Source organism: Uloborus diversus, chromosome 7, assembly GCF_026930045.1.
Source record: "Uloborus diversus isolate 005 chromosome 7, Udiv.v.3.1, whole genome shotgun sequence".
Taxonomy (NCBI): Eukaryota; Metazoa; Arthropoda; class Arachnida; order Araneae; family Uloboridae; genus Uloborus; species Uloborus diversus.
In genome coordinates this window covers 45,853,691-45,870,732 of record NC_072737.1, presented here as the reverse complement: position 1 = coordinate 45,870,732, position 17,042 = coordinate 45,853,691, and the positions used below count along the sequence as shown (strand labels likewise).

The 17,042-nt window shown below is 31.3% G+C and overlaps 1 protein-coding gene across 1 annotated transcript in view; it reads left to right on the top strand.

Annotated features, from left to right (window-relative positions):
- Positions 1-15,604, top strand: part of LOC129226682 (synaptogenesis protein syg-2-like) — a 70,338-nt gene extending 54,734 nt beyond the window's left edge. Inside the window, exons 9-14 of the mRNA XM_054861312.1 lie at positions 980-1,108; positions 1,251-1,278; positions 2,547-2,638; positions 9,226-9,353; positions 11,627-11,731; positions 14,576-15,604. Coding sequence (XP_054717287.1) covers positions 980-1,108; positions 1,251-1,278; positions 2,547-2,638; positions 9,226-9,353; positions 11,627-11,731; positions 14,576-14,626 — 533 coding nt within the window. The 3' untranslated portion in view covers positions 14,627-15,604. The remainder of the gene's footprint in view (positions 1-979; positions 1,109-1,250; positions 1,279-2,546; positions 2,639-9,225; positions 9,354-11,626; positions 11,732-14,575) is intronic.
- The last annotated feature ends 1,438 nt before the right edge of the window (positions 15,605-17,042 follow it).

Genomic DNA, 17,042 nt, shown 5'->3' with positions numbered 1-17,042 from the left:
CGCACCATCACCGTCGACCGGGTCCTCACGATACTGCTCCTATAGCGAAAGTCGTCTCCAGGTTGCATCTATGTCCTACACACACGCGCATACATACACAACTACACACACACGCACGCACACACACACACACAAACACACACAAACACATACACACACATACACACAACAACCACACAGACACAAACACATATGCCTACACACACATACAGAAACCCCCACACACACACATTCATACACACAACTACCCACACACTTATGCCAGCACACATACACAAACACACATGCCTACACACATACACATACCCCTACACACAAACACGCATACCCCCCACACACGCCTACATACACACACTCGTGATTGCGAAAAACATAATTTGAATTCAAGAGGTCAAAATTCAAATTAATTTACTTTTTTTTTTAAATTTCTATTGTTCAAAGATTAATGGAGTTTCCTGTTCCATTGAAGTCATCCTCTTCTTAAAAAGAAAAATCACTTATCTTATTTTCTGGAAACAACATAGTTTTCCTTGGAATGTACAACACCAAACTTCAACTAAAATCGCAAATGTGCTTAACTATAATGTTTTAAAATGGAAGAAAAATGGCAAAATTAGATAAAACCCGATCCTAAGCATTTAAGAACCGGTCAGGAAAGTACCGTATAAGAAGGATATCGTCCAAAATCTTTAAATATATTGTGGATTTTGCAAGAATGGGAAAACCGATTTTGTTTAGTAGGAATTCTAACGACTATTTTATAAAGAAATACTTTGAAATTAGTATACGTTTTTTGCATAATAATTAACGCATTAAATGTAAAAATGAAGTATTTTCTAAATTAAATTAATTACCAACAAGAATACCTTTTTAAAACTTATAACAGCATTATCAGCATCCTGACGTGGATATTTAATGCAAAAAGAAACCCCCTCACTAAATAGGAACTATTTTAAAACTTATTCTCTTTTTATTTAAGATTTGGAAGAAGACTTTGGAGTTAGAAATGCTCTGATTGGAATAATTGGAGGGACAATTTTTGCCATTCTTCTTTTTGCAATCGCAATCTTACTTGTCTTGAAGTTTCATAAAAAGAGAACTATAAAAGGTAAGACTTTTTTATTTAGCTTAAATTTCTTTCACTTGTTTTATTGTTTTCGTTTTACATAATGTCTGCACTTGAATACTTATAAAATATTTCGTATTATATACGTATTTAAAGAAATCAATTTTGCTTTTTCCTTTTTAAGGGAGAAATTATAGTCCTGATGCTGATAAGTATGTATACAATTTCTTATAATTCTTGTACTAACATTAAATATTTATTTTTGAATGTATTAAAAATAATATTAAACATTATTCCTGTATTATACTAGTTACTATACTTCAATTTGTTTTTTTTTTACGATAATGAAGTCATCATCAGGTAGCCACGAAGTTTCAATGAGAGTTTAACATGTTACCAAGAACAATTACAAATGAAATTGTCCATAATATCACATATTTGCATTTTAAAATTTTATGGTTTAAGATAATAAATCTGTAACCAAAGCCTGAACCCTATACAGTTGGCACTAACGATAAAAAAATTTTAAAAAAATGCTTTAGAAATTAAAGTACCTTCAAAACATTTTGTTTTAGTAGTAAATTATGTTTTTCTTTGAAACCATAACATGCACACTTACTTCGCTATCAATAATTTGTTTTCCAATTTTCCAAAAAATTGCCCACGTTTTTAAAAAAAAATCAAAAAAATTACAAAGATTCAATTTTTTTGACATTTTCAGACTTTTTTGTTTTTTAACTTTTGTTTTAAAAGTTTTTCGCTAAACAATCACAATAGTCATCTCTGAAAATCTGTGCATTCATTTGCTTATATATTTATTAGAAAAATTTATGTGATTAATTATGTAAAAAATCGCATTTTTTTTATGTATAACATGCTCTAAACATTTGTTTAATTTATAAAAAGCGTATCTAATATGCAGTTTCGTTAAATATATTATCCTGACTGCAAAAAATATTACTTTAAAGCTGTATCTAACTGTAAATAACTGTTCATTTCGAGCATTTCATTGTAGCTGTAAATAACTGTTCATTTTCGAGCAGAAAAAAATCGTTAGGGAATTTTAGGACATGAAATAGCAAAAAAAAAAAAAAAAAAACGATCATCGAGGAAAAGCAATTTCAAGTTTTTTTTTTTTTTCTTTTTTTTTTTTTTTTTTTTGTGCATAAGAACACATAGCGAGCATGACCTAAAACCACTCATTACTTTTTAAATACTTGAACTAAAACGGCGGAACTTTTTTCCTGTGTTTGAAATAATTTTTAGTTTTGAAATAAATAATTTAAAGAAAAGGTTGATCGTTTGATCATTTTTGAGGTACTGTAAACCCTTAAAATCATTTTTGCCTGTGCCCAAGCAAAAATGACGAATTTTAAAATAACAAGTTTTTAAATTAGTATTTGTTTACGTAGCATAATACTTCTCGTGTGTTCTTTACGCCATTTTTTTTTTGTGTGTGTAATGAATTGTTCCATTCTAGGTGTGACGCACACCTTATGAAAGAATGCAAAGACCCATGCGTCACTAATAATCAAGGTCCAGATATAATTCCTGAAAAGAGTTTCTTTCAAGGTACGATGTCGTTTTCGTTATTTTGTAAAATATATTTTCAACTGAATTCTTTGCAAAATACCTCTTTCGTATTTCTAGTTGATTTAAAAACTATTTTCGAGAAAGGAAACCACAAATTAAAGCATGAAACAAAATATTTACTATATTAGCATTTGTTAAATGTGTATCTTGTTTCGTTTGCAGTGTTTTATTGTTAGTTGTTACTTTTGTATTGTATATTTTGTGAATTTAAAAGAGTACACGCTTTTATAGAAAAGTATTTAACTTTCTACTTAAATGACTGTTGCATTATTCGTAAGCGTTTTATTTTTAAGGTTTTTTTCTCATGATATAAATTTATTTTCATATTTAAAAAAGAATAAAAGATTGTTTTGGGGCGTTTCTGAAGATAGTTTGAAATGTCTTACAAGAAGACGATAGGAACTCGTGTTTCTGAAAAACAATTAAACATGGTCATCTTCATATCAAGGATGCTAAATTCAATTGTATAAGGTTTAATATTTTTCAGGGTTTCCATTTTCAACATAAATGTAATTGAAATGTAGCAAATAACTGTACAATTTCGAAGCAGCAAAGTCTCAGCAGTACGCTATGAAGCAGCCCCAATTTAAGAAACATAACATACGGTCAGTTTTGTTATTAGTTTATAGTAATAATATTTATCAGTTTTGTACTTAACTCATCTAATATATACTGTTCAAAGCGACTTTTTTCTTCGTTTGACTTTAGGAAAACGAATCTGAGAATCGGAAATGTGGGCTTTCTTAGTTTTACATGAATCTTCTGTTAAGTTGAAAGTTTTGGTTTTCCACTGGAATGAATTGATTTATTAAGGAGACCGTCTGCTTTTCAACGCTTGAAAGTTTCTAATACTATTCATGCGTTAACTCTGTTTATTGCTTTTTCATACTAGGCAACTTAGTTGAATCAACTTTCAAACGGGTTAGGAAGTGTAACCAGGTGGAAAGGTGAAGGAATTGCATGTCATGTTTCCACACAGTAATCAACTGTTCCTGGTGTTCCCAGCATAGCAGGCACTAGTGCCTTTACCATTCTCATCAAAGCTTATGTGCCGGGTGTGCCGACACACTGGCACAGTTGATTGCCGTGTGCAGAATGACAGGCAATTCCTTTATTTGTCAACCTGGTTACACTTCCTAATATTCCCCCCCCCCCCCATGTCTATTCAAATGTTGGTTTAATTAAGTTGTCTCATGTTAAGGAGGCTTACGTGTCACAAGGCCAGCTTAGAGGTCTAAAGTTTAGGATTCATGGACAACTGGAATGTTGAAAAAAAAAAACAGCCCTATATGCATATGGCTGAAAAAATACAAAAAGGAATGTACCTTTAATAAAGATACCTTCACGATTATAAACACATTTGTGGATTTTTGTTTCAAGAAATAGGAAAAAAAATGAACACTTAAATTTATTTCATTGCTTATCTAGTTCTCAGGGAAATGAAAAACAGTGAATTGAGATAGCTAAATTCAAATTTCTTGTTTTTTTTACTTTTTTATATATTTTTTATTTATTTAGTTTTTTTTTTTTTTTTCATTCATTTGGGATTAATGTTATAAAATTAGTGTTGTTATTTTAACAAGTAGGTTCATCAATGAACTGTTGTTGTTTTTTGATGATGTTATTAATTAAAATAATAACACTTTTTTTATTCCGTCTTCTTGCCCAAATTCAATATAAATGTGAAGGAGTCATCCCGCCGTCACTTGTGAGATATTTTGTTTCTATGATTTTACCAGTATTTGGTTGTAAGGGAGACTGAGGGATAATGAGACGAGTGCATATCTACATGCCATTAAAAGTGCATGACTATGTATAATCCGTATCTCATTAGCTGTTACGACAGTTGTTAGAAAAAAGCTCGTTAATGCTTTTTATCGCGTTTTCAAATAGTTCCTTCTGTCTTTGATACATTTCTTCACACCATTCATCCCTGCTTTTTGGGAACTTAATTAGATGTTCTTCTTTTACAATTCTCAATTTGAGGTGTTTTTAAATAGTTAGCCAAACGCTGGTATAGTAGCACAAACTGACATGGGAGATAACAGGACACGTGCGTTTAAAGCTACAGAACATTATTAAGACATATATTTTTTATTTATGTTAAAATTATATTTCCCTTAAAAAATGTTAGTGACGCTAAAATGTAGTTTGTTGCACCACTCATATGAATTCCTTTTTTAACACATAAAAAATCTAGTAATATGATTCCCTTTTTTACTTGTATATTTTTAATGCGACGAGTTGAAGAAATAAAAACTGAGGTAAAAAGTAACTGATGATGCAATGAAAGTAGACATGCAAAAGGGTTGCAGGACATTATCCCCATAAGAATAGCAGCTGAAAAATATGGTAAAATATAGGCGACATTGTATCAAGACTTAGTTGCTGTTAATAAAACTATTGACTAAAAAAAAAAGTTGTTGTTGCTTGTCTCACATGGCAGACAGAAACATCATACCAAGTCCATGAAGCCGTGCGAACAAAGTCCCTCCAAAACAGCAGAAGGGTCGGAATACAGCTGATTCAGGTCACAGCCGATGCAAGAGAGAATATCGGCGGGAGCAGCCTGAGTCGAATTGCATTTTGGGCACAAGGGGAAAACCTTAATACCAGCCACATGTCGCTGTGCTCGAATGTGTCCACTTCTCAGTCGGGCTAGGACGGTTTGATGTTCTCTACTACCTGCCCGAAGTAAGGCAGCACCAGGGCGGGATGCCTCCACCTCTGGTAATTGATCTGAACAAGGAAAAACTTTTTCAGAATTTTTGATTGCTTCATTCAAACGCATAACTGAAAAACAACTGTTGAATACTGAAGTTTAAAATATTAATATGTAAAATCCATAAGAGATGATTAATAACTGGGTTGAAAACTTTCAGGCTGTACCAGATAGTATTTCGAATTCGATAAGTGAATGTTGTTGTTAAAACTCTGCTAGCATCCGCTTGCATTGGATATGTGACACGACCATTGACCATATTTTTGAATATGATGGATACAATGGTTTTCAGGATTATTTACGCACATAAAGCAATGAATTTGACATTGATTCCATATACAGTACTTCAATTCGTGTTTGCCATTAGACCCTTGGCAAGTCCAATTGAGCCCCAGAGTAAGGCTCAGCGGGACAAAATGTATTTTTTCGAAATAAATCAAATTACAGTCGAAAAGGGAGGAAAAACGAGATGATGTGTACATCATGTGACTTCTTTTTACTCCAATTTAATGTAATTTTCTCATTATTGACAATTTTAATATGATTCAATAGTTTACTCTCTAAATATCACCAACAATTGCCAAATTAAAACAAGATTTTAAAAAAAATCGCCAAATTTGTCGCCAAGTTAGCGACAAAACGTGGCGACCAAAACACTGGCGATATATCGCCAAGTGTCCGCCAAATTATAACACCACGTGAGTTTACATCGAAATTAACAATGATTTTCCCCAAAAAAGAGGTAAAGAAGCCCTTTGAAGCATCCAAATGCAACCAAAAAGGAAGGTGCACAACTAGACCCAACTAGAAGTCTACGTACCAAATTTCAACTTTCTAGGACATTCCGTTCTTGAGTTATGTGACATACAGACGTCATGAGAAAACTCGTTGTAATTAACTCGGGGATCGTCAAAATGGATATATGGTGTCTTTACGTTTCTAGACACATATCCACATGTGATCAGGTCGAAAAAAAAACTCAACATTCATTTGGTGGTGAGCAAAATGGAAATTAAGGCCGATTTTTGGGTGAAAATTTTTTCGCGAATACAATACTTCCTTTTTTGTAAAAGGAAGTAAAAAGGAAACTATGATTTCAGGTTTTTATCCCTGAATAGAGTTATACTGCTTTTTCCTCGTTTACTGCCAAGCCCATATCCTTCTATCCTTGTTGTGCTGTCTCTAAAAATGGATTGCAAAAACCTTTTAAGATTTGGCCGTTTTAAAGGGTTACATAATATGTTCCGTTAGCTTTTAGATTCTATCTAGATCTTAATATTGTAATGACACAGGAGTCAGCACATACTTTTAAGTCTTTATATTTAATACGAAGATATTCCAGATACCTTTATCCTTATTCAGTAAATTACTGCCCATTAGCCAGAGCTAAAGCAGAAATACTTGAAATACACCGCCAGCTCAGCCATTTCCAGCCGAGGACTGCAGTTTCGTGCTTATTAGCACTCATCAGCCCGGCATAGGAAAATGACTGAGCTGGAGATGGAAAACCTCTTATGGAAGCCAAGAGGGCCAAACAAACTGGTAGCTAATGTAGAATTAGCACAGACCAGACGAGTGACAAAAGCATTGGTTCGGTTCAACTCGAAAATTGATGGCAAGGCATGGTATATTCAGTAAATTACCGCCCATTAGCCAGGGCTAAAGCAGAAATACATGAAATACACCTCCAGCTCAGCCATTTCCAGCCGAGGACTGCAGTTTCGAGCTTATTAGCACTCATCAGCCCGACATAGGAAAGTGACTGAGCTGGAGCCAAGAGGGCCAAACAAACTGGTAGCTAATGTGTTGTCACTCGTCTGGTCTGTGCTAATTCTACATTAGCTACCAGTTTGTTTGGCCCTCTTGGCTTCCATAAGAGCGTTTCCATCTCCAGCTCAGTCACTTTCCTATGCCGGGCTGATGAGTGCTAATAAGCTCGGAACTGCAGTCCTCGGCTGAAAATGGCTGAGCTGGCGGTGTATTTCATGTACCTTTATCCTTATTAATTATTTTTGTCATTTCAAATTTGAATTATACATATGTGCATCTGAAGTCAAACCTCTTGTAATTGGTCTATCAGTTAGATAGTATGTTAGCTCTATTAATATCAGCGACGAAAACTATTTGAAGGTTTGAACTGTTACGGTTTGAATGTAAAGCAAGAGTATTTCATTTGTTACAGAGAAAGAAGTGTTGACCAAAAATGTATAGGGGCTTTCCAAGAATAAGCCACCAATTTGTTGCACTAATTACAGTTCATTCATTTTATTGAAAACTAATAAGTATAAAATGTGATCAACATTTTTTGTGCTTAGGAAGTCACACACGTATATGTTTTATTAAGCGTTGCTTATTATCCGCTGAAATTATTATTTTTAATAAAATGAGTTATAAAGTGCGGGACAAATGACCGTTTTTCATTCGAATGGTCCAAAACTAGTTTGGACTGGTTTAGCCTTTTATCTGATTACACTGTGTGACTAAATTTTACTTTTTTTTCTATAACATTGAGAGAAACAGCTGATTTTTGTCAAGTTGATTCTGCTAAACATAAATATGTAAGCTAAATTCTTGTAACAGGTGCCATTTTAAAGTTATGACAAATTTAATTTCCATAAATGTCTAAAAAACTGAAATTCTTAAATATATTCTAAACATGTTTATCAACTTATATTTTGAATCTTAATGCAAAAACAGTGAAAATATACTCCTATACATACTGTGAGGAGCAATAGCACAGGTTTTATCATTGAGTAGAAAAACAAGTCACGTGATATAAAAGAAAATGATGAAGAATTAACTTTTTCCCTAGTGAATAATAAAATCCTCTTTAATTAGAAACCAACAGTTATCTCCCACCATTTTTGCATTGCATTTTTTTGGTAGTGTTTGTCTATACGTTTAATATCTTGATGAAAACGTTCACCTTGCTCAACACTCACCATTGCTAGATTAGGAGGGTAACAATCTAAGTGAGGATGCAAGAAATGTACCTTCAATGACATTCTGCACAATTTTGCGAACATTTGCAACAAGTTTTTCACTACAAATTGGGCATTTTTAGCTTTATAACTGACTAAAAATTCTACAGCAACCTCCTTCAGAGACAACAAAGCTGCTAGTTTATTTTGGGTGAGATTTTCATCAAGCTCATTATTCTTCATAAACGTTCAAACTTGTGGGTCAACAAAAATGCTTTCTTTTAATTTCGCATCACTCAATTTGGGAAAAATACTATTAAATAGCCTTTGCAATTTTTATCCATCGGCATGACAAAATTTTTCGTCAAATCAAAATGTATTTGTAATAGTGGAAGAATCATTTTCTTGCGGAATTAGAGGTAAAATTAAGCGTTGCCACTTGAGAAACTTGCAGCATTTCTAATTGAAATAAAATATCCTATTAAACAATAACCGTTGCAGATGATATTTGTCACAGTATACGAGTATACTGGTAGGCTGATTTGTACTTCTTACAATTGAAATTTTTATGTAATTAAGTTCTTTTTATCACATTATAAACGAGGGTGCAGAAAAATTCAATAGAGGCTATAACTGAGAAACGTAACGTGTTAGACACACATAACATTTGTCAATTTTGGTTACAGTTAAATAAGTAACTCAATATACGTGTCAGTATTCATGTTAAGAAAATCTTGTCACACAGTGTTATTAAAGATTTTTTTCCTTTTCAACTCCTTAAGAATGTTGTGAATATATTTTTCTGAAGCAACACAAAGCAAATCGGGTTTTGGTTTAATTTCATGTGACATAAAAACTGAGTAGAGGCTTTTAAATGTTTGATCGAATTTTTGTCATATTTTAATGACGAGTTTTTTTTATAGAACGAACGGACACCATGACAAAAGTGAGTGAATCTGAAGAAGACACAAATCTTTCAATAATTAAAACAGATATAAAATATGGTGAATACCAAAGTGTTACTTATGGAGAAGATCATGAGCTCATATCGGTAAATGTTGACAAATGTTTAATGAGTTGTTAAAATATTTGCAATTATTAATATATCGTTTACTTTTATATCTCAAGTTTTGAAAAATCAATTTTATTTTGGGAAACGGAAAATAGAAAGCAATTCGGACTGCTTAGTTTTTTTTTCAAGAAAATAGTGCCGAAAACGAGTCTATTTTTTATGAAATGCAATCATTTGAGATGTTTTTTATTTATTTATTTTTTTTTAGTTTCTTTATTTATATTTACTTTTTGTTAATGGAATAAGTGTAAAATCCTATGTTCTATATTTTTGTTTAAAAAAAGAGGTGTATTTTTTTTTTTTTTTTTTTGATAAAGAATATTTATTTTGTTGCAATTTCTATTTCTGATACTTATTATTTCTAAATGTTTCTTAAATATTTAAAAACTTTTTATGGAAAGACGTTATCTGCTTTTGCTATGTTAAAAGATGATGATACTTTGCTTGCATGCCTGTTAATTTGTTACGTATATTTTTCATCATTTTTTTAAAGTGATAGGAATCATTTGTTTTAAGAAACCAGCTTTAAAATTTTGAAAAGCTCATGTTGACGAAATTTTTAATATTAATTAGGGGAGGGTGGCCCAAAGCAGGTAGGTTTTCGAAGAATGCTCGAAAATTGTAGTTTTTGGATTTTAATCGCAACAATTTCGGTTTTAATTCCATGCAGGGTTCTTGAACTTCAAAATAAAAAGTGATTTTTGCATCATTTTAAACCCAATATTCATTTATTATCAAAGATTTAAATACTTCAAAACGCCGCTTTGCCCTACCAGGGGGCCCAAAGCGGGTAAGCTTAACTAATAGTGATTTAGTACATTTGCCATTCAAATATGAAGTTATATAAAATTAAAATAATTTACTAGCTACCTGCCCATTATTGAAAAAAGATGTATAGAAAAGTTGTACTTATAAAATTTAAAGTCAGCACATTTCTTTATAAAACGTACAGAAATAACTGATAAATTAATAGACTAATTGATTGCCATCTTAAAGAATAAATTTTTAAAGTTATACTTATCCTATTGAAATAGCAAATCTAAGTCAGCACATGTGTGAAAAACTTATAAATAAATGTATAATTAAATCCTATACTCGCTTTGCCCGAAGGCACGATTTCTTTTTCAATACTTATAACCTTAAACTTAAAAAATAAGAAACAAACGAAATGATCATCGTAGTTTGTAGGTGGATGGTGTCAGAATAACGTAATAGTATTGACAATCAAAAAAATAAGCTGGTCTTCGACTAATCACAAGTTACAAAACTTCGATTTTTTAAAGAAATGTATGATTTTTTGAATTTAAAGCCTGGCTGCGCTATTCCGCTCCACTGCTGCTTCACTGGGACTGATTAAAACTCGGAGGTGTTGGGTAAACACGGCATATGTCTGCATCGTCACGAGGGGGGGGGGCAGACGAAAGCCTACCCGCTTTGGGCCACCCTCCCCTAATTAATGTAATTTTGAACATACGCTAAAAAGTCAAAGATGGTAAACGGGAAAGTAAGATCATTCAGTTCTAGAGAAATTCGTGCTCTTCAAAGGAAAAAAAAAAAGATAATTTATAAACAAGTCTAGTTTGAAACAGTCTGAAAAAAGTGTGCCTAACGTATACACCACTAAAACTTCTTTCTGTACACTTTTACACTTTCTCTTTGTTGTTTTCACTGCAGGTTCTCTAAATTAACAGCTGCTATATTTTTTGCATGTGTCATTTCGCAATATTTCAGAGCACCAGCACTTAATAGTTGAGCCTGTTTTTTGAACCCAAATACAATTCAAGCAATCGAGAAGAACTTCAATTTTAATGTTTATTGTATGTCGATATTTTACGCAATTACCAAGAAATATGTTTTTTTTTTCTTTAGCAAAAGTTGTTAATTTGGATGTATTTTCCGGAGATAACTAAACGTTTCTTTAATTGCATTCCTTAAGGAAATCCAGTTACATTGTTAGATTCAAGAGATTCCAAAAAAAAAAAAAACATATCAAATTAGAATTTCGACTCAAATGTCAGGTAGTATTTGTCCTGAAGTTGTTGTTTTTTTAATTATTTTTTATTTTTAATAATATGTTATTTTTTGCGTGCATAAATACATGTAGATATCAAAATTAGTCCTATCGCCATGCTGAAAAAAAAACAATTATTTATTTCATCAAAATGTGTTTTAAACATTATTTTTTTAAAAAACATTAAGCTCTTGTTAGATTGTTTAACTTATTTTTTACTGAGCTACTCATCTCTTTTCAGACGCCTAAAAAGCTGCGGCTACTACAAGAGATTGAAGGTGACACAGAAGAATCTGGAATCACGGTTGAAACACCACTAATTTCCAGTATACCTTCTGTAGTTCAGGTAAAACAATAGATATATTTCTCGACAAGCGTTGGGGTGTTATTTTCATTATATCACCAGAGATTGTTAGCAACAATGGAGAAGTTAACACTAAATAAAACTAATAACCAATTGAAAAACTGTATAACTTTGATAACAAGAACGTAATTATAAGTACCCTAAGTTTTTACTTTTTGTTTAGAAATATGTAAGATAAAGCGCTTTCGAGACCATGTTTTAATTAAACGTCGCGTGTGCTTGTTTTAAAACATGTGTATAAATGCGTTGAGAAATTGTTAGAAAATTGTTCCCCGCCATTTAGCGACCCGTGAGACGAAAAATAATTTTTAAATGATTTCCTGTGATGTTTGCTTCAGCTAATAGAATAGATAACATTTACTATACAGAATTATGTAATGAAGAACAAGGCTTACAGCGTACGCTGACAGAAAGTAACTGTCAGGCAGCTGATTTGGTTGCCACGCTTATTGGTCTAAATTACAAGCATACATTTCCGAAAGTAATGCAACCTTGAAATACCAAAAGTAAATCTCAAAAATTTGTGTGAAGTTTGGGTATTTAATCCAGGTCAGCCACACAAAAAAGCACAATTTTTAATATAATGGGTAGTGGGCTACAGCAAAATATACGAAAACCGGTAGGGAATAGACCAATACACGACTACTTAAGGGTTAAAATTTTTAAGTCAAAGATTGCTTGTTTAAACAGCATCAAAAACATGCAAAAAACTACCTGGCACAATAATTTTTCCGTGCATTTTAATTAGAAAGAAGAAGACTTTATTGTATTTAACTTTATAAGTGTTGAGTAATAATTTTGAGGCTACAGAATACAAAATCATTAAATACGTCTCTTTCATTCATTTTATTGACACAAAAATTGTTGAAACGAAACTCATAAACTGATCCATTACGTCTTTCCTTTCATTAAAAATGTTTTTTCTTTGCAATTCTCCGCAAAGTAATCACTATCAAGAAATGTTTTCAGCATTGCTTTAGAATCATTCAGCGCGTTTTGTTGTTGTTTTCCATGCCAATGGATTGATGAACTGAGTTGTAAAGACTAACGATAGCAAATTGTCATTTATTTCAAATAAAAAGTTTTATTTATAGATGTTATGTAAGTGAATAGTTCAACTGGTAAGTTATGCCTTTGTTTTGGTCACGATAAAGATAACATGTGTAGTTTCGATTAAAAAAAAAATAAATAAAATAAGTTATAAATAGCAAGGTTTTCATGCTATTATTATTATTATCATTAACATTATGATTAACTTTTTTATTATTATTACTATTATTATTTAAAAATATATATCATTGTGCAGTGTTAAACATGCTTTCATAAAATTAGACTATGTGAATAAAAATGCTTTGTTTTGTTCAAAAATAGAGAAGAAATAGTAATAAATTAATAAAGTGACAGTTTTTGAGCATGGAATTTCTTTTTAACTTTTTTTTAAACCTCTGTTACTCCAACTGCTTAGAGAGATTATATATTTCTAACCTTAGATGAATTGGTTTCGACTCTAGTCGACTCTTTAAAAATATTTTTTTTTCTATATTGTGTCAAATTGTTACACAAAACTAATTTTTACAAAATTCAAAAGAAAAAAAAGGAAAAGGCTAAATTAATTAAAGTAAATTGTCTAAAAGTTTGATTATTTTTTTAGTATCAAACTCATACCTGAAACCTTATATGTTTAGTAGCAAGAAACATGAAAAACGAACGCTGAGGTTATGAGTGCCAACGTATTGCTATGCGTTGACATCTGCAAAATTTGCCGACAGAAATATATTATACAGTACGGATTGAAAACGTAATATAGATACATTTGCTTTACGTATTCAGTACTTTGATTTGCTTTATGCTTGTTATGTCATATAAGGGGTATGTCAAACTGAATATTTTGTATGTGACGTAAAATTTGTCTTAGAGAGATTCAAATACAAATTGCCAAATATACCAAAGGATTTTTTTTTTCAATTTTAGTAAGATAAAACTAAATTAAAAAATCTTTAACACTAGAACGACTGACATTTTCTGTATACCTAGAAAGACTGAAGGGGCCAGTGCGGCCCCTACCCATTTTTGGAGTGAATTCTTTTAAAAATTCTTCCTGAGAGAGTCCACATGCCTGATACACCTTCTTTTATGACTAAATAAAAACTTAGTACTTAATTATTTTTAGTTTTTCTCTCTATACTGGGCAAAAGGTTGAATTAGTTTTCCTTTCTAAGAGCAATGGCCACCGTTAGGATGGTAAGCAGTCGGTACTGTTTATAGCATTTGGATATCCAATCGGCTGCATAAAGAAGAAGTTACAGGTTAAACTAGAGTGAATGGCATTTCTTATGCTACAACAATTAGGAGAAAGGAAAAAAATAAGTTTTTTAATTGTCAAAATGCTTAGGGGCCACTGTGGCCCCTCCCGTCTTTCTAGGTATAAGGATCAATATTTACAGTACTATGATGCGAATGATCAAATGATTAAACAAGCATTCAAATAGTGTCATATAATGAAAAGTCAGAAAATTCCATTAAGTTTCGTTAGATATTATCCGAGTTATTAAACAACAAACTACGCGAGGGGCCACACAGGCCCCTCCGTCTTTCTAGTGTTAAGAAAATTAGCTAATCAAATTTTTTTCAAAATTGAAGAGAAAAAAAACGTAAGTAGGACAACTCAAGACCAGATAAAAAAAAAAAACTTTCGGGTAAAGACAAACATCGTTACATAAATAAAGGAAACAATTTCCGTCAGGTTTATTCCCTGCTTTCATAAAATGTTTTTCATAAGAATTTATGACATACATTTTGTTTTTTTGTTATTTTCTGCCTATCTAGCAATGGACGGACCACAGAAAAGAAGGACTTAGATTGTCTACACCAGTGTGAAAATAAAGCATCCTTCCATTACAAAGAAAGATTTTTCTACTTTGAGAGAGATTTAGTGACTGCAATGAGAGAAAAGCAGATATCATAGAGCATATATTGCCGCTTCCATGAGAAGAGCACGGCTCGGATTGCGCAACCCACTGCGCAGCTGAAGTGATTTTACACTCAAGTCAAAATGTGTCTTGTCCATGATATAAAGACAGATTCATTGTTTCATTTGTTCTTTTTTTTCAAATGGACAGTTCTGAAGATAAATCTTAAGTCTAAGATTTGCTATATTTTGTTGTAACGAGTTAAATGTATTTAAATGTCATCTGCTTTTGCATTTCATTTCACTGTACGATGTGTTGAAATGAAAGTTAGCAGTTCGGTCGTTGCAAAATGTACGCTGTATCAAGTATTATATTGAATGCTCAAAGTGCATTACGTGTGATAAAAAGAGCTGATAGGAGATTTTATATATTTTTAAGCTTTCCGCAAGACAAATATTATGTAGATATTAAGCAAATATTTATATTCAAAATTATTGACTTAATCTTTTAAGTTTTAATTTATAAAATATACTAACACTTACATAGCTAAATGCTTTGACAATTTTATTTTCATTCGAAAAAAAAATGTTGTATGATTTTATATACAACATGATTTATGAAGAACTTATCATCCAAAGAACCTTCAACTGCAGCAAAAAAAAAAAAAAAAAAAATGCTCTTCAGATTTCAAAGGAGTAAAAGTATTTAGTAGTGAGGTATGAAAACCTTTCTACTGGTACAACTTCCATATAAAGCTGTCTGCCATATGAATAAGTCTTTTCCAACTCTGCAATAGAATCCGTCTTTTTATCTCTTGCATCGCCTGCTTTTTGTAGCACAATTGGCGATATATGCGGAATATTATTTTTTTTTCTTTTACAAAATTTTGTTTTACCGCAAAATGTAAATTTTCTTTGAGTTAAAAACAAACTGAAATCTAGTTCAAGCTTTCCTTCAATTACGAACCGCTAATTAAGAAATGAAAATATATATATATATATATATATATATATATATATATATATATATATATATATATATATATATATATATATATATATATATATATATATATATATATATATATATATGTTTTAATATATAAGTTTGCTTCTCGCAACGCATATTTGCAATTTTAAATGGTATACAATTTTCCTTCTTTTGTTTTTTTTTCGCATAAGTAACTATAAGTGTTCCATAAAATACCCAATTTTTCAAGTATTCAAGTAAAGATATAAAATTATAAGATGGATTGTGTTATTGAAAGATCTCATATGGTGTTTTAATTTTAGCATTTGGTACTGTAAAAATAACTACGTGACTTGTTTTAAAGTCCCTATTTGTTATTTTTCAAGTTAACAAGAAATGTAGACTGAATCTCAAGTGTTTTTACATTTAATGAATAATTGTACATATGAAACAAGAAATGATAAATAAACTTGTTACCTTATATTGATGGCTCATGTGTTCTCATTCCCATTAAATCTTGTAATTAAACTGACATTATCGATGTAATCGTAAATTCAAAAATCTGCATTACCCCAAAATTATTGCCATCTTGATTAACTTAGAACATTTTAATAACAGTTTAAGTAAAGCTAGAAATATATATGAGGCAGTAGGAAGCAAAGGGATGTAAGTGGATATCTTCAAGTTTTGAGTAAAATGCGTTTAAAGATAAGGTTCTAGGTAGGCTTTCATTGATGATTTTTTCTGAATCATGCTGTATAACAGCACATACCCGGGTTACTATTACTGTATTTTGTCTCTAACGAGATGATAGGTGTATCTAACATTTGTACTAATTATCTCCAAATTTTTAATTTTGGCACTTACACTGCCTTGTGATTTTTTTTCGTACAAAGTAATTTATACATAACATTAGTAAATGGTTTTATAACATTAAAACGCAAATAAATTGATTAAAACGGAATAAAGATGTGAAAAAGTTGTATTCTGTTTATCCCAACAGCTGTCGTCTTAGTAATATAATTACTTTTTACCTTAATCAATCACCTTATCACATTTACACACTATTTTAAGTGTATTTTATTACATTATAGTCAAGCAGATGCAACGATTTACTCATAAATCTTGTTTAATGCAATGTGCGAACTTCAATACCAAACCATGTCCTAAGATACTAAGGCCTTTTAATAATGCATCGTGAAAAATAAAACAGAAAAAACCAGCTTTTTAAATATAACTAAGCGGTTAAAGATTAGATCATGATAGAAACTGTTTGTATCTTTAGTTACAATCTCTAATCCATTTAAAGAGTTTTCTTTCCTAAATGTGTTACTAGTGATAAACTGCTCTTTATAAAGCTTTAGAGGCATTTATACGGCAGTTTAGTCACGTGTATTGTAAGACATGTTTGTTTC